At 36.8% G+C, this 19,457-nt stretch overlaps 1 protein-coding gene across 1 annotated transcript; it reads right to left on the minus strand.

Moving 5' to 3' along the window:
* Positions 1-13,744: 13,744 nt before the first annotated feature.
* On the minus strand, positions 13,745-14,356 carry LOC111917766 (uncharacterized). The gene is made up of 2 exons (XM_023913422.1): positions 14,230-14,356; positions 13,745-14,184 (listed from the first exon to the last, which is right to left on the minus strand). The coding sequence occupies exons 1-2, from the start codon at positions 14,354-14,356 to the stop codon at positions 13,745-13,747; spliced, it is 567 nt and encodes a 188-aa protein (XP_023769190.1).
* Between the last annotated feature and the right edge of the window lie 5,101 nt (positions 14,357-19,457).

Here is a 19,457-nt window from a genome sequence, read left to right on the forward strand (position 1 = left end):
TGTTGACATGTCCAAGACAACAATGCCACAAGGATGCCTTGTCCAAACCATTGGATGAATCGATGTACAATACATTATTTCTTAAGTTGTCTACAACCATCACAGTTTCATATATACCATTACAAGGCAATGCTTTAAAATAAAATATACCATTATAAAAAACATTAATATAACCAATTTCATTATCAAATGAAAATATAAAACCTTGTTTATACAAACCATGAAAGGAAATAATGTTTCTCGCCATATCGGACGAGTAGCAACAATTATACAAATCTAATTCTAACTTACTACTAAGCAATAAAGAATAAACTCCAATCTTGGTGACAAGCGACACTTTCTTATTCCCCATGATTAAGTTTATCTTCCCGTACTCCACATCCCTACTTCTTTTTAGTCCCTGCAAATTGAAGAATCAACTCGTCGAGTTCCAAGAACAACTCGACGAGTCCGATGAAGATTGCGAAAAAATTTAATTGATTTCATCATATTCGACCATTTAAACTACAAATCATTCCATGGGTTTGTCTAGGGTAGTAAAACACGTATTAATTCACAAGAAAAACTAGTCAAAACATCCTAATTTGGTAAAAATTAAAACCCTAGTGTTCATACCAAAGTTAAAATCAGGGTTTTTTCACAAAATGCAACCATCAAACACTTAAAATTCAATACTTTAATAGATTTAGGAGTGAAAATTTTAACCTTTGCTGCAAAATTCTAGTGAAAACCGGGAATATTGAAAGATTTTTGCTTCAGAGAGAAAAAGCTTGTGGAGTGCAAGGTAGTGGTGGCTGAAAATGATAAGGTTTGCTTTTTAGGGTAAAAACTCTATTTGACCGAGTTAAAAACAATTTTTTTTATTTTCGGTAAATAAAGTCTACTCGTCGAGTTCAGGTTCCCAAACTCGTCGAGTAGAAGTGAGGTTTGATGAAATGTCGCGATTTTTAAAATGAACTTGCTGAGTATACTTAGTAGAATGGAACTCGGCGAGTTTTAGACTCTGTTTAAAAAAAATAGTTATCTTTAAATAAATTTCACTACACCCCACACTCAAACTTTGCTTGTCCTCAAGCAAAGACTTAGAGTGAAAATCCTAATCAAACACACAAAAATAAGGGAAATAAAAGACTAAAAATGAAAAGAAAAGGAAAGCTAAAAGAAAGCAAACTCAAACAATGGGTTGCCTCCCACAAGCACTTCTTTTTTGAGGAGTCTTTAGTTGGACTCATTCCCGCTCGACGTTGCAACAGTTTTCTCTAAATCCAATCCCTCTTCAATTCTTTCTTCACTTTGCATTCCTTCTTTATATCACTTAACTCTATGCCCATTGACCTTGAAACTTGACCCATCCTTATTCCATAACTCAATCACCCCCTATGGATAGACATGTTTAACCGTAAAAGGCCCGGACCAACGAGTGTGCAGTTTTCCCGGAAAGAGCTTTAGTCTTGAATTGTACAAAAGAACTTTTTGGTTAGCTTCAAATTCCTTGTTACCTTTCAACATTGCATCATGCCACCTTTTTGTCTTGTCCTTATAGATCAACGAGTTAGTGTAAGACTCGTTTCTCAATTTCTATAAGGCATTCATTTGCAAAAGTCGATTGGCACGCAACTCACTTGGCTAAAAATTGTATGTTTTCAAAGCCCAATAAGCTTTATGCTTAAGCTCGACCGGTAGATGACAGTTTTTACCATAGACTAACCTATAGGGTGTGGTTCCAATGGGTGTCTTGAATGCCCAAAGCGCATCATCTAATTTATCCGCCCAATCTTTCCTATTGCTACCCACCGATCTTTCCAAGATTCTCTTGAGTGTTCTATTTGTAATCTCAGTTTTCCCATTTGTTTATGGATGGTATGGTGTTGAAAATCTATGGCGTACACCATATCTTTGTAAAACCTTTGCTAGTTGTTCATTAGCAAAGTGGGTTCCCCTATAAATTCTCAATGCCTTTGGTACTCCAAACCTAGAAAATAATTTTCATAGAAATTTCACAACTACCTGTTGGATTAATGTCTAAGTCGATAACTATAATTGGTAAGACTTGACCCGACCCGGCATGGTCCATTTGGGTTGCATGGCATCATGCACTTGGATAGACTAAAATGAGAGAAATAACACTTAAGGTTTATTAATATATTATAAGTTCTAATATATTAATAAGATTATTTAATTAGTATTGATCAATAATTAATTTAGAATTAATTATGTGATCAAAAGAAGACTAATTAAATATATGGGTTGATTGTGTAAATCATCCATACTTATATAGTGGGCTAATGCTCCATGGATTATCAAGTTGGGCTAAAACCCATTGGATGCTCCATGGTGTATTTGAACCTATGGATCCATGGAAATGGATAGCCATGACAATTAGGGTTTACCCTAATTGTAACACACTATATAATGATCTCTTTCTTGGGAAAATCGGCGACGATGATATGCATGGAGGGCAAGCCGATTCTTGAAGTGTTCTAATTTCTCTCTAAGTTATTCCAAGTGCTTATGGTGTTGTGTGAACCATTTGAGGTGTCACACTTGGGGCACTAGGCACTCAAGCTTCATGGAGACAAGCACCAACAAAAGGTATGTTATTCTAACTTGTGTTATTCAAAGTTTTGTATGCTAGAATAGCACAATACCTTGGAAAGTTCATAATTGCATGTATAACAGAGAAAACATAGATCCAAGGTATTTAGGGTTGCATGTACACTTAGGAGTGTTAGATTGCTCAAAACCCTACAGTGGTATCAGAGCCTAGGCTTGTTTTCTTGTTGTACTTGCTTAAACTGCTTAAAAATCGACTTTTGGTGTTGTCTGCCTAGCAGACTCGCCGAGTCCATGAAGGGACTCGACGAGTCCAAGGCAAAATGCATCCAACTCGCCGAGTTTGTTCATGCACTCGACGAGTTGGACCCCCAGACAGCATATTTTCGAGTTTTGGTGCTGGAATTGGTCTAGAATCATTACCTTTGACTGTTTTGGGCTTATAAAACTTGTTTTGAATGTGGTAATGATTATGTTAAACCAATTTCAATGCTATAATAAAAGTTATAAGTTTATATGTGTTCATGTTATTCTTGAAAATTGTTGATTATGAATGATCATGCTTATAAGTTTTGCTAGATCATAGGAATTGCGTGCAAATTGTTTGTTGATATAATTCATGATCTTGTTGAAAATTGTATGGAGCTCATAACTTGTCCTCAAGTTATGAATTTTCAATAATTTTATGTTTCCTTGATTTATGAGTTAGTTTAGATTGATAATGAAAAAATTATGTTTTAGTTGTTTTCAATCCATATTAGTCTAAAAGAAGTTCATAAAATATGTTTTTGTAACTTGTCTTCAAGTTATGTGAAAAGTCATATTTATGAATCTTAAAAACTCATAAAAGTTTTGTAGGTTACATAAAATGTAAGAGTTTTTTCCATTAAATAGTTTAATGACTCCATAACTTGTCCTCAAGTTATGGATGTTGAAGAGACACTTCTTTAAGGTGTTTTTAAAGAATAAGGGGTTACATTAAAATGAAGAGTCTTCATTTTAATGAACTATTAAACTCATAAGTTATGATTTAAAGAGTCTTGAAATAGTTTCAAAACTTGCCCTCAAGTTTTGGAATTTGAAAAGTTACTCCTCATGTATACTTTAATTCCAAATTGAACATTGAAATTTTAAAAGGTTTAAAATTCAACCCTTATACTATTATTATAATTTTAATTATATAGATATGTATAAGAGGAAGTCAATCTTACCGTTAGTAGGCCTCATTCACGAATCCGGTCTATAAGGGGGGTATAAGGTTACTGCCTATAAAATGGCAGTTTAATGGGTGTCCACTCTCACCCACCGCTTCCTTGACTGGTGGAGGGTCGTTAGCCGAACGGGTAGGAATGGACTATAATTCTCCCTTCATTAAAAGTATAATGAAAAATACTAAGTAATAAACACTTACAAATTCCCAATCTTAGTTACTTAGGAAAATGTGAAAAGGTGCTAGCCCATAAAATTACACTTTGTACCTTACCAAGTCGTTAGTGGAGCGTGTGTGGTTAACCGGCACACTAACATGGACTAGTAAGAGTGGCAAAGGGTAACTTGGCTTTATTATAGATTGGTGGAGCGTGTGTGGTTAACCGGCACATCTATTAGGTAATATTGTTAAGGGTACCAAGTCAATTTGTATGGTTATTCACACCTTGTTTGTGATCCTCGACATCCCAGTCACAAATTTGAGAGGGCACAATCGAGATTCAAACATGCCATTGAAAAGTTCAATGTATCTCAAAAGATCTAGGAGTTTCAAAACCAATAAAACCTAATAATAAAATATTTCGTTTTCATGGTGGAAATTGGTAAATCGTCATTTACCTACCTTCAACTATTTTATAATTTGGATTACGGCATCCCTCTTCCAGTTATAAATAGGTTGTTGGGTCCTAGCCTTAATATTTCATATTGGGTGTTATATTAAGGACTTTAAATCAACTAACTTGAATTTCTCCCATTATAGATGTCTAGTTTAGACAACTATGGTCTTCCCAAATCTTTAGGAGCAAGCTCCCTAATGAAGATGATATCCCAAATGGCAGTCAAGGTGAAAGATCAATCCCTTTGTTGGGCATTTGTGGGACGAGAAATCATACTTCACTTCATCCACCTCCTCCAATAAATCTCCCTATCCCACAAGTTTTAAGACTTGATAAGTTCTAAGTCACTCAATCCCTATTGGCAAGCAAAGTCTATATGTGCTTAGATCTTGGGGATTAAGCCACATATTGACAAGTCGGGAGAGTTGGGTGTCGAAGTCTCGAGGTAGCTGGCTGCTGACTTGGTTCTTCGGTCACTCCCTGATGACAGGTCGCGACAAGACCCTTAATGATCTTACCTATTTGCTTGATGATGCTAAATCAGCAGTGATTTGGAGCATTAGTAAAGCAAATTGGATTGGAAGATCTACTTTCCAAACCTATTTGGACATTGAAGATGGTGACATTGGAGGTCCAGGAAAAACTTTCTCTTCCCAATGGAAAGGGATCGGTCATAGTCAACTCGGTTGACCAAATGGTAAAGAGAAAGGTTAAGTCTGCGATAGTCCCATGTACCATTTCCAAAGAGTCCATATGATTCTGTTGCCAAAGGAAAGACATTGGTTGCGAAGCTGCTAAATTTACCTGAAACATCTTAAGGATGGTAAAGTCAATAGGTTTGACTCTACTTCAGGTAAAGTCCATTGTCTAACTCTATTAAGTTTCTATTCTGAGATTCTTATTGCATAATGTGATGAGGTCACATGTTGATGTTTTAAGAATCAAAGAAAAGGTGAAGAAACTTAAAGGAAGTATATGCTGATTCTGATCGCGAAGATGGATTTCGATCGCATGGTTCGGTGATCAGAATTTTGAGTTGTTACTTAAGAGTTATGATATATTGCTTAGGAATAGATAACAACAAGTTTTCCATATGGATTGTAAGGATAAATTTTTCCGCAAAGTTTTAAAATAAAAAGAAAAATGGTTTTGATTTTATTTATTTTAAGTATCCTTACAATGGCATTTGTGAAAAATTGTTGATTATATGTTTCCATTGATAAGCAATATGGGTAAATGGATTTGATTCTTTCATTAGTGGAAGTGTCATAATTTACCAAATAAGGAAAGATTCTCATCACCCAAGTTTCAGTTGGATAGAAACTTGGAATCATGCAACTTATATTGTATGATCATGAGAATTTTTTTATATATTTGGGAAATTAAGTCTAATTCCTTGTTCACATGTATATGTGAATCAAGTGAAGGACAAAGGGATCGGATACACTTGGGGGTGCGCTGATCAGGTCCACCACAAAGTTGATAAGATTATTCATTATGATTTACTAAAGTTTAGTAAATATGGTTATACTTACAAGTTTAAGTATAGTTCTGGATCATTGGAGAAGTTTCAATGATAGACATAATGAGTAAGAAGAATCAAATAAGGCAGAAAGATAAAAGTTTCTCTAATCTGAAGAGATGGGAGAGTACTTGAGTATCTTGCTTTATGATTATCTTAGTTATTATGAAACCATGCCACAATTGATCCTCTAAGGACACCTTAGTTCATTTTGTTTGGCTAAGGAGAGGAATCGTGAATTGTTGAAATGGTTAGATCAAAAGATAAATTATACTTCGTTCCAAAATTAAATATTAGAGTCATACTCCAAGATTAAGCCTTGAGTGACATAATCTTAAGAAAGGTTCAAAACACTTGTTAAATGTAGAGTAAAATGTGTTCTTACTCTTGTACATTTGAAATTGGTAAGTTGTGATGTTTTGGATAAAACAAAGACCAACTAAGACCAATTGTGAGAAGTGTTTAACTTGATAAGAATCTGCACTAACTCTTGAATATTCGTTTTTGTCAAGGAATGGTTCTTGACAAAGAGAATCTTATATGTCAAGAGGTCAGTGGGAGTCTTAAAAGGATCTTAAGATAGATTCAAGAACTAATCAAGAGTTTTGTTAATCACTAGACCACGACTTGAGGTTTGTAACCTATCGTGTTGACATATTCTGTGCCCATTCTAGTTATAGTTGGTTTTGCAATGGAGTTCTGAGAGTTCTCAACTGGTTGCATAACAACTTGGAAGCAATGGCAGACCCTTGTGCTACCAGGTGGCAAGAAATTAAGACTGCACAAGTTCAGTCCATATGAATTTGGATTTGTCATTAACCTTGTCGTGTGATTATTGTTATGTCAAATTCGCATGGATAGGAACACATACACCATCAAAATCTAAGTGTCATAAGGTTTCTCTCCGATTCATGAAAATGATAGTGAGGAAACTCTTTCACTAAGTAGATTTAAGTGGATAGCAAGTGTGAAGTTTGCATTCCCATGTCGTTAGTGGAGCGTGCGTGGTTAACCGGCACACTAACTAATGAGAATGGCAAAGGTTTAGACTCACATGTGAGCTATCTAAGGAAAGGTTTAGACTCCAGGTGTATGATTTGATAAAGTCTTATCAAGGCAATCTAGTATCAGAAATCTGACTGATTTCTAGGTACATGTCAAAGCTAGTGGGAGCATAAAGTGTTATGCTAGTTAGATAATAATCATTATGCTAATGGGAGCATGATGACTATGTTGCAAGTTAGCAATGTTAATTATAGAAAACAAAAGTTTCAACTCGCTTTGAAAAAGTTGTTTTACTATAATTAAAGGAGAGAAATTTATACTTCATTCCAATTCTACAAGCTTAGATTAAGATTTTAATCAACTTTAGTCAAGAATATATATGAATGTTATGTTGGAATGGTTCAACATAAGGAATTTCTATATATGTTGCTTTCTCAAAATTCGATTATGATTACGACCACCCTCTTCATAGTTCGAATTATGAGAACATGGCAAATAAAAATTTTATAGCATGAATCGTATCCCATATGCTTCGGATATAGGATCGATTGCATGTGTTATAATATTCATCCATTCTAAATTTTCCTAATGCTTAGGGCGTTAAGAAGGGAAAAGGGATTAGAACTGGATATGACTAAGATGATTAAGCAATTGTCGAGAACAATTTGGGGTTTTCCAAAGTTTGGTTACTCATGGACAATTGGAAGTATAGAGTAAGGATCGTATTGACATATTTTGGAAAGAGGCAACTCTTGTTCAAAAGTGATGGTCAAGATGGGAATATGGAATTGTTTCCATAGGTGGAAGTTATTCTTTGAATCTGTGTAAGATTAAAGAACTTAATGCAAAGAAGGATGTTCAAAGGAATGTACTTTGAATTTGAGACTTCATCTCCATGGAATTGCTTTCCATTGGAATACTTTGTAATGTTTGTTGCCAAGTCTTTGTGACTTGTGTGAATATCATTACAAGAGGATCATTGCATAGATTACGGTAAATGACAAGAACTTGGTATTCTTACATTTACAATAAGGATTGGGATTGTGAAATGAGAATCATTGAAGTCATGTTCAATTGATATACATTTCACAAAGAGATGACCACATGTAAACATAGTGTGCATACTTGGAGTATGGCATAGCTATTGTTTAGAGAAACATAGTATGCATTCTTGGAGCATGGCATCACTACTGTTTCAATTCAAGTATTAAGTTGATTAATCGAAACATGAATAATGAGTGATCAATATGGTGCTTAGATAAAAGGTGTTTTATTTACGCTCAAAGTGTTGAGGCCATATAGGACTAGTATTATTTTGTGTTTCACTTTGCATGTTTTGACTTCCAGAATAACTAGGTCATTCTCCTGAATGACCAAGTTATTCAAACCATCCACAATCGTTCATATGTTAGAAGTAGATATGAATCAAGATTGTCGTGAATTTGGCTTGTATGATTTGTCTAAAGTGATTTAGACAATGCAATGGTTGCTACAACGTTCATGAGTACTCATAAGGGCTGAGTATTGGATTCAACCCACGCTCATTTGGATTCACTTCATGGATTTTATCACAAGTGAATCATGAGATGATAATATCTTATATTCTTCAAACCTAGAGATATGAGTTGTTCCCTATGAGTTGGTTATACATTGATTGTACGAAAACGCATTGGTAACTCGATGCTATAAAACGTGCCTTTGTGTATGATTCAACAAGTAGTCAGTACAAGCATATGAGTCGAAGTTTATCCATTCCTTTTACCCTCAAAGGGATAAAAGCGATATCTGTGGGCCCCTCGATGATTTAGTGATGACAAAAGTAAGAGCTCGGTCGGGCCTGGACTGATTTGATTTGTTCAATTAGTCAGTCGTCATAAATCAGAAATCGGGAAACAACAAATGGACAGAGAGAATGAATATAATCCATGTCTCAGTCCATATGATATCTAGAATGGAGGAATATATGATCACTTATCTAATGGACAAGTCATTGACAGAGGTCAGAGTTCATCGACAAGGTCAGAGATCGACAGAAGCTTTTGAGAGCTATGATTGCTAGTCGGGTTCTGAAGTCAAACTTGCAATAATAGTTTTAGACTTATCCAAGTGGGAGACTGTTGGATTAATGTCTAAGTCCATAACTATAATTGGTAAGACTTGACCCGACCCGGCATGGTCCATTTGGGTTGCATGGCATCATGCACTTGGATAGACTAAAATGAGAGAAATAACACTTAAGGTTTATTAATATATTATAAGTTCTAATATATTAATAAGATTATTTAATTAGTATTGATCAATAATTAATTTAGAATTAATTATGTGATCAAAAGAAGACTAATTAAATATATGGGTTGATTGTGTAAATCATCCATACTTATATAGTGGGCTAATGCTCCATGGATTATCAAGTTGGGCTAAAACCCATTGGATGCTCCATGGTGTATTTGAACCTATGGATCCATGGAAATGGATAGCCATGACAATTATGGTTTACCCTAATTGTAACACACTATATAATGATCTCTTTCTTGGGAAAATCGGCGACGATGATATGCATGGAGGGCAAGCCGATTCTTGAAGTGTTCTAATTTCTCTCTAAGTTATTCCAAGTGCTTATGGTGTTGTGTGAACCATTTGAGGTGTCACACTTGGGGCACTAGGCACTCAAGCTTCATGGAGACAAGCACCAACAAAACGTATGTTATTCTAACTTGTGTTATTCAAAGTTTTGTATGCTAGAATAGCACAATACCTTGGAAAGTTCATAATTGCATGTATAATAGAGAAAACATAGATCCAAGGTATTTAGGGTTGCATGTACACTTAGGAGTGTTAGATTGCTCAAAACCCAACACTACCCTTGCATCATTTGTCGGTAATACTTGCGCTTCTGCCCACTTTGACACATAGTCCACTGCTACAAGTATGTATTTATGACCTTTAGATGAAGGGAATGGTTCCATTAAATCCACACCCCACACATCAAATACTTCACATACTTGAATGTTCCTTTGTGGCATCTCATTCCTTGTAGAAATATTGCTCAACCTCTGTCAAACATCGCACTCTCTCACATAGGTGGCAACATCCTAGAATATTGTGGGCCAATAAAACCCAATATCAAATACCTTTTTAGTTGGGTATTGTACCCCATGATGTCCTCCTGCTGGCCCATTGTGGAAATGCTTTAGAATGTCACAAATTTCCCTTCCAAATACACATCTTCTAATGATTCCATCTGCACAACTCCTAAAAAGATAGGGCTCATCCCAAAAATAATATTTAATTTCTGAAAAGAGCTTTTTTTCTGCTGGTGAATGAGCCCTTTTGGAAGAAAATTTCCTGCCATGAGGTTTGCAATGTAAGCATACCATGGTTCTTCCCCCATTATCACCATCAAGTACTCTTCTGGAAAACTATCCCCAATACCATTGTTGTCCATATCGTCCCTTTCAGGATTTTCCAATCTAGATAGATGCTTGGCTGCTACATTATCCATCCCTTTCTTGTCCTTGATCTCGATGTCAAATTTTTGAAGTAAAAGCACCCATCAGATCAGTCTAGGCTTCACATCCTGCTTGGCAAACAAATACTTGATAGCAGAATGGTCAGTAAAAACAGTAGTTTTAGACAAAAAAAAGGTAAGGACGAAATTTGTCAAATGCATAGACCACGACCAATAATTCCTTTTCAATTGTGGTGTAGTTCTTTTGGGTCAGATTTAAGGTTTTTCTCGCATAGTAAATAGGTTGAAAGTGCTTTTCAACCCTTTGACCAAGTACAGTTCCTAAGGCAAAATCACTCACATCACACATTATTTCAAAAGGTAAATTCCAATTCGGGGCGAAAATGATTGGGGAATTAGTTAATTTTTCTTTCAAAATCTCAAAAGTGTGTAAACATTCTTTAGAAAAATTAAAAGGTGCATCTTTCAAAAGTAGTTGAGTCAAAGGTCTTGTTATTTTAGAAAAATCTTTTATAAAACGGCGGTAAAAACCCGCGTGACCTAAAAAACTCCTAACGCCCTTCACATTAGTTGGTGGGGGTAATTTAGCAATAGTATCGATTTTTGCCTGATCCACCTCAATCCCCGCTTTGGATACTTTATGACCTAAAATAATGCCTTCTTTCACCATGAAATGAAATTTTTCCCAATTCAAGACTAAATTGGTCTTTTCACACCTAGCAAGCATCAAATCAAGGTTAGTAAGACAATCATTAAAAGAAGAGCCAAAAATAGAAAATTCATGCATAAATTTTTCCATAATTTTTTCCACCATGTCGTGGAATATCGTCGTCATGCATCATTGAAAGGTCGTCGACGCATTGCATAACCCAAAAGGCATGCTTCAATAGGCAAATGTTCCACTCGGACAAGTGAAATTCGTATTCTCTAGATCAATTGGGTCAATAGGAATCTGGAAATAACCTGAAAATCCATCTAAGAAACAATAATAGCAATGGCCAGATAATCGCTTAAGCATTTGATCAATAAAAGGAAGAGGGAAGTGGTCTTTGCAAGTGACATCGTTTAGCTTTCGATAATCGATGCACACCTGGTGGTTGTCGAGGCCAACAAAATTAATACCCTAAATATTACACACTAAAATAGTGTATAGTGGTAAAGGGATCGTATCCACGGAGATTGGTCCAATTTTATAACTCTATAAGAAATCTCTTTGTAAAAATACTTGTAAAATGACAATAAATTAAAAATGGGGGGTTTGGTCTTTTGAAATACTTGAAATAAACTAGAATTAAACTAAGATTTAAATAAACAATTTCAACAAAAATAGGAGTTTAATGTAAAATCAATAAGGGACGGATGGTTGACTTAAGGTTTCCTCACTTTGACTTTTGACGAACATATCAATAGAATCCAATGGTGCAATACTTGATTTAAATCCTTAATTTGGCTATAGTAATCCAAGAAGCTTGAGATTACCTAGACTTTTCTTAGTTTTTGAAATGATTAGAGAAGCTCATAACAATTTCGTTAGTCAAAGTCACAATTTCCATTAAGCATGAAATTAGTGAAAGTCAACTAGCATTAAGAACCAAAAAGTCACCAAATCCAAGAGGAGTCAAATGCTTTCACTACCATGTTGGAGGAAATGTTTTTATGATTGTGTGAAGCAAAAACAACACAAAAATCATTTGTTCCTTGCTAATTTAAGGATCCTTTACTTAATCAAGAAATTAGTCAACTAATCACCACAAACACATTTAAACTCATGAATAAAAACATACAAGTAGTGATAAGATGTTAAAACACAAAACATTCCCATAAAGATTTAAGAACAAGTTCATGGATCCTTCAACATTCAACAAAAGTTCAGAGGATTCAACAAAATTCAACCAAATTAGTTTAGCCAAGCATGGCTAAACTCAAAGAAACAAAGTTAGAGAAGATTGTACCAAACATTAAACAAGAATCAAGAGGTGAAAAGATGATGTTCTTGAGGTGTTCTTGGCCTTCAAAAATCTTCAAAACTCCAGAGAGAATGCTCAAAAATAGGATGTCTAAGAGTTGAGAAAAGTGGCACACCAAACTTCCTCATATAGCTCAAAACAAGAATTTATAGAACTGCCCATGCAGGGGTTGCGTGGCCCGCGTGCTGTTGCGCGGGTAGCCCGCATGCTGAGCTGGGTTCTTGTGTAATTTGGGCTCTTTTGTGATTTGGGCCTCCAATGACTTAGCCCACTTGCCCATAACAAATCCACTAAGCTTATAACCCAATATTCTTAATGTTTTCTTCAATTTAAGCCCAAGATGAATTTTCCAAATCACCCATAGCTCGTAAACTCGCCCAATTAATAATCTCCACACGCTCGAATATTCTTCCGGTTCTTGCAAATTCAAATTTCTTTATTTTTCTCCAAGCCTTCAAATAATCATCAAGCCCGCTCAAAGCATCAACTCCATTATCACCAAGCCTATAATTCTCGACGTCCACCAATTTCCATCGCTTTCCATACGTCCCGAACATTCCCGCTCCACTAGTCTCCATGAAATCTGCAATAAAGCTCACGAAACTAGAAAGCACCCAAAATTGGCCATATAATAACAAAAAGGAAAATATGCATGAAATTATCTAAATTATGAATGAAATATGCTAAAATAAACAATAAAAAGAAGTAAATAAAATAAACTATCAACACCCACCAACCAGTTACTGTTCGTGTATGTATGAGCTTGTTATTTTCGTTTGTCATGACTGTCATCCATCCTTTCTTTGGCACTACTTAAACTGGGCTAACCCATGGACTATCAGAAATCGAATAAAAGATCCCAACATCTAAGAGCTTGACAACCTCTTTTTTGACCCCTTCTTGCATGTTCGGGTTCAACCGCCTTTGATGTTCCACTACCGGCTTCGCGCCTTCTTCAAGGTTGATCTTGTGAGAGCAATAAGAAGGACTAATTCCTTTTATGTCGGTGATTTCCCACGTGATGACATTCTTTTTTTCTTAAACACCTTTACGAGATCTTTTTTTTTTCAGTTGGTGTAAGATCAGAAGCTATAATCATAGGTTTATGATCGCCCTCTTCTAAAAATGCATATTCTAAGTGTTCTGACAAAGTTTTCTGCTCTAATTTTGTGTTTTGTACACTGAGCACGTAGAGTCCAGTAACAGAACTCGTCGAGTTGTGGCCAATTTTCCCGTCAGATTGCGACTTTTCGTCCCAACTCTCCGAGTTTATCTCCAAAACTCGTCAAGTTGAGTTTTCAACATTTCTGGTTAGTTCGTCATATTCACTTTCTTCGAGGAGCCTTTCTATATCCCTTAGATCTCTTTCAGCATCAAATTCATCTTATAAAGCATTGACGGATTAACTCGACTTGTCTTCTTTCCATTCCTCCAATAATTCTTCCAAAATGTCCACAGAGAAGGTCGCGTCGTCACTGTACTTCGAATGCTTCATGGCTTGATCGACTCCAAATGTAATTGAATCATCACCTACCCGAATAGTAAGTTTTGATTCTCTTATGTCCACTATAGCACATGCGGAGTTTAGGAAGGTTCTTCCAAGAATGATCGGCACTTGATGGTCTTCTTCCATATCTAGCACTATGAAATCTGCGGGAAATATGAACTTATCAACTTTCACCAATAGGTCCTCACATATCCCCTTTGGAAATGTCACCATCTTGTTTACTAGATAGATCGCCATTTGAATCGGTCTCAGTTCCGGAAGGTTCGACTTCTTAAAGAATGAATATGGCATAAGGTTCACACTTGCCTCCGAATCAGTCAATGCATAACTATTAGCTAAATTCCCAAATTAGCATGGTAAAGTCAAACTACTCGTGTCACCCATCTTCTTTGGCAATTTATTCAACATTTCAGTTGAACAATTTTCATTAAGAACCACCTTGGATGCTTCCTCCATCTTCTTTCTATTTGTGAGAAGGTTCTTCAAGAATTTGGCATACTTGGGCATTTGTGCAACCGCTTCGATGAAAGGGATGTTGATTTGAAGGGATTTGATGTGGTCCAGGAACTTTTGATAGTCTTCATTTTGTTTATCTTGTCTAGCTCGGCTCGGGAATGGCAATGGAGGTTGATACGACTTAAATGGAGGATCATTTTTCTGATCAGATGGAGAACTCGTCGAGTTTTGTTCTGGAACTCGTCGAGTTGTGTCGATTGTTTGTGATTTTATGTTTTCTTTCTCTTCCTCATGCACCTCTTTAGGATATTCATTCTAGACCGGGGTCAGAGGAGCGATTGTTTTTCCGCTCCTAGTAGTCACAATATTTATGTGTGCGCCTTTCGGGTTTTGCTCGATGTTGTTAGGAAGTTCATCCGATGTTCTTTCGTTGAATTGCCTTGCAAGTTGTCCGAGTTGCTTTTTCGTATTAAGGATCGAAGCTTGTTGATTCCAAAGTAGAGTTTATTGATCCTTCATCATAATTTGGTGCTCTTTCATCATGTTTTGTTGCTCCCTTATAGCAGCATCGACTTCATCGTGTTTTTCTTAGATGAACTCGTAAAACGTGCAAGCATGGATTCAAAATCTATCTTCTTTTCTTGCTCCAGTTCTTCCTTTTGATGGAATCCTCTCCCCTTTTGCCTATACTTTTCTTCCTTTTCCTTCTTGTATTCTTCATATGGTAGCCACTCCTTCTTCGATTTCCTCCAATCGTCATCAAACCTATCACCACTTGAATAACAAACTTGTGCTTTCCGGTTCCCGTTCTCGTCAAGGTCACAAATATTAGTAAGGTGGGGCCCGCTACAATTTTCACATCCCACTCGAATGGCGTGGATGGATTGGTCCATCTTTATCATCCTACGATCCATGCTCTCTAGCTTGGCGATCACTGCCGCCATGTCATCGAAAACTGAATTTACCACCCCTCGTGTTGAGTTGTGCCTTGGGTTATGATATTCTCTTGAGTGCTTGGAGAATTCTTCAATAAATTCTTTTATAACTATTGGGGCTATCTTCGTGAGTGGTCCTTGGGAGTCAAGGAGCTGCCTGCTTGTCACATTCACTCCATCATAGAATATAGAGACTTCTTGCTGAAGGTTTAGGTCATTATGAGGGTAGTTCCTCAACAAGTCTTTGTATATTTCCCACGCCTCATAGAGTGACTCGCTTCCTTGTTGTTCGAAGTTTGCAATGGATTTCTTCAACTTTGCTATTTTTGAGGGAGGGCTGAATTGATCAATGAACTCTTCGCGCAACTTTTTCCATGTTGTGATAGATCCTGGAGGGAGTGATTTTAGCCGATCTTTTATGGCTCCCTTAAACGTGAGCTGAAGCATACAAAGTAGAACAATCTCGCAAGGAATATTAAGGATGTTGAAGTAGCCGACTATGTCGTTGACCTCATCGATATGCTTGTATGCGTCTTCGTGATCCTTCCCATAGAATGGGATGTCCTTTAGTTGGGAGAGCATGTGGCCTTTCAGCTCAAAGTTCGCATCGCGGGCTACACGAGTCTTGGCCCGATATCGTCACGCATCCTTCTTTTGTATCCACCCATGTGTATGTCTGCAATGTCATCCATCTATTCTTCTGGTTCGGTCTCGCTTCCTTATTCAAATTTAGGTGTGTTTGGCTCGAGATCTTCTATCTTGTTGTCAAAACCGCTTGATTCTCCGATTGCTTTGTCCTTCTTTTTTTGAATAATCAATTCTGGATCTTCAACCGGTGGTACTACTGTAGAGTTAGACCTTCTGGTCATAAACTTCCTAAAACAAAACAGAAAAATAGGCATAAAACGAACAAAACGAAACTGAAAGCGCGGCCAACTCGTCGAGTTCAGAAGTAGAACTCGACGAGTCCAACGCAAAAACAGAAAAAATCAAATACGAAAATTAAAACAGAAAAAATAATAACTTTATTCAAGATGAATCTCACACAAAGGATCGATAACACTAGCAAATAAAATTAACTATTAGAACATTTCCCCGACAACGACGCCAAAAACTTGATACGTGTGTAATGTACTAGTTTTAATCCTACTAAGACACAAAAACAAACACACGAAAGGCAGTGTACCTATCGATTAGCAATATAGTTCAAGCAAGTAGGGTATCAAACACAGGGAACGGTAACAACTAAAATAAATACTAGTATTACCTAAATAAAAACAAGTAATAAAAAGGGGGTTTTCTTTAGTTTTACAAGACTAGAAACTTAAGCAATCTAATAACACCGAAACAAAAGACGATTAACAACTAAATGAGAATGAAAAACAACAAGATTCAATAAGATAAAAGAGACTTCCATTTAGATTTCGATTCACTTATTCCTATGGTTGGTTTTGTGGCAAGTGCAATGGATAAATATATCAATGATTACCGATTTCTAATGTGATTAGGTTCATGTTCACTATTACTAATCATTTAGCAAACAAGTTAATTCAAACAGTGGCTAAATGATTAAACTAACAAGTTTCCTAGTGGTCAGTTCGAATCAAATAAGACTTGTAGTTTTAGTTAACTCAATTTGTTAATTCAATCAACTCATGTGTGGTTGTTCATCACACATGCTCACATATTAACTTATTTATTTTCTAGTTAACCTTAGGTTCATGTTCACTAATACTAGGCATACAATGTTGTTTTCACAAAACTATATGATTCAAGCAATTAAGAAGATATTCGTACAACTCAATACACTTGATTATTAACAGAAAATAATTATCATTAACACATAAGGATTTTTTAACAAGCTTAATAAGATAAACAACCAAACCAAATTAATCCAAGCCACTAATCAAACCATATTCATAAGATCCTCTACCTCTAAATAGAAGTATGGAGTTTAGCCCATAACCTCAGCAAAAACAATCATAAACTCGAAATCTAGTGTTATCAACATGATCAAAACAAAGATTAAGAGAAAAGTGATATTTAATGCCTTTGATCTCTTCAAACTTAAGCTCCTAGTTGAAAATCGAAAACCAGAACTTCTCAGAACCTTTCTAGCCTCCAAAAGTCGTCCAAAGCCTCCAGCATAAGTTAGGGTTTCGGGAATAAACGATCTATATATAAATTCCAAAATTTAGCTCCAACTCGTTGAGTTTTTAAGATAAACTCGCCGATTTTTTACTTAATACGCGTGTACGGCAAGGCATCCTAGTATCGTGAAATTTCCAGCAAACTCGTCGATTTGAGGGACCAACTCATCGAGTTCCTCTTCATTTAAGCCTTCTTTCTTCAAAATCTAATCTCCAAACTTCCAATTGCTAGTTCTGCTTCCTTTTTCGCCCGAGCATGTCTTTATTATTGAAAATGAAATTTTAACATAATCAATCATCTTTTGTCCATTATTTGAGATAAAATTAACATAAAGTATTAAGATAATGCATGATTTTATGACTAAATAAGCATATAGCAGTATTTCTGCCTTGGTATTGTTTAACTCTGGGGCTACCCCATCTTTTGTATCTCTTGCGCTCAACAAGAGGTTTGTTAATGTTATGGGGGAGCTGGATTGTCCATTAGAGGTTGAGATTGCTCATGATCAGCCTGTGTGAGTATCTAGGGTTCATCAAGGTTGTGTCCTGGAGTTGTTCTGCAAGTGGGATCTAATTGATTTGGTTCCTATTCCCCTGCATGAGAGCAAGGTTATTGTGAGGATGGATTGGCTGAGCCCCAATGGGGAAATGATTGATTGTGAGCAGCAGTTAGTGCATCGATGAACCCCAAGTAGGGGATAGTTGGTGATTTAGGGAGAGGGTGTTCAACGCGTGCCAGTTTTATGTTCAACAACTAGGGTCAGGTGCTATCTTTAGCTGGGTTGTTATGGATTTGTCGCTTATGTTACGGATACCCGAGAGAAGGGTAAGACGACTGTGGATGATGTATCAATTATTCAGGAATATCCAGATGTGTTCTCGGATGACTTTCCAGGAGTGCCTCCAGAGAGGTAAGTAGAGTTTCGGATTGACCTAGTTCCCGGTTCAGCTCCGATAGCCAAAGTACCTTATCAGTTAGCACCTCTAGAGATATAGAAGTTGCTTACACAACTCAAGAGTAGTTAGACAGAGGATTCATCCGGTTGAGTAGTTCGCCATGGGGAGCATCGATCCAGTTGGTGAAGAAGAAGGGTTGGTCACATCGGATGTGTATCGACTACCAGGAGCTGAATAAGCTAACGATGAAGAACCGTTATCAACTCCCGAGGATTGATGATTTGTTTGACCAGCTTCAAGGTACATCTTAGTTTTTCAAGATCGATCTACATTCGATTTATCATTATATGAGGTTCAGAGAGGAGGATATACTAAAGAAAGCTTTTCGGACTCTATATGGTCATTACGAGTTCCTGGTGATGCCCTTATGGCTCACCAATGCTCCAACCGCATTCATGGACCTCATGAATCGTGTATGCAGACCCATGTTGAATAGGTCTGTGATTATGTTTATTGATGACATTGTGGTCTAATCCAAGGCCCAGAAGCCACATAAGGAGCATTTAAGGGAGGTATTGGAGACTCTGGGGAGGGAGAGATTGTATGCAAAGTTCTCCAAGTGTGAGTTCTGGTTGCACGAGGTGTAGTTTCTAGGGCACCTTGTTAACCAGAACGGTATTCTGGTCGACCCACCCAAGGTTGAGGCGGTGATGAGGTGGGAGGTTCCGAGGTCTCCATCCTAGATTGGGAGTTTCCTTGGTATGGCAGGCTACTATCGGAGATTCATTCAGGATTTCTCCAAGATAGTGGTTCCTCTTACTCGGTTGACGAAGAAGACTGTCATGTTTCGTTTGGGGCCTGAGCAGCATGCAACCTTTTAGACTATGAGGAAGTGATTATGCGAGGCTCTGATTCTGACCATGCCTGAGGGTGTTGAGGATTTTGTGGTTTATTGTGATGCGTTGATCATCGGTTGAGGAGCAGTGTTGATGCAACAAGGTCAAGTTATTGCTTACGCTTCGAGGCAGCTGAAGCCTCATGAGGCGAACTATCCTATGCATGAATTGGAGCTGGGGGCGGTGGTGTTTTCCCTTTGATGTGCACAAAAGTACTCACTAATTTTAATATTTATAACTTAACAAACTTAACTAACTATGCACTTATAGGCAG

The sequence above is a fragment of the Lactuca sativa genome, chromosome 4 (assembly GCF_002870075.4).
Source record: "Lactuca sativa cultivar Salinas chromosome 4, Lsat_Salinas_v11, whole genome shotgun sequence".
Lineage (NCBI taxonomy): Eukaryota > Viridiplantae > Streptophyta > Magnoliopsida > Asterales > Asteraceae > Lactuca > Lactuca sativa.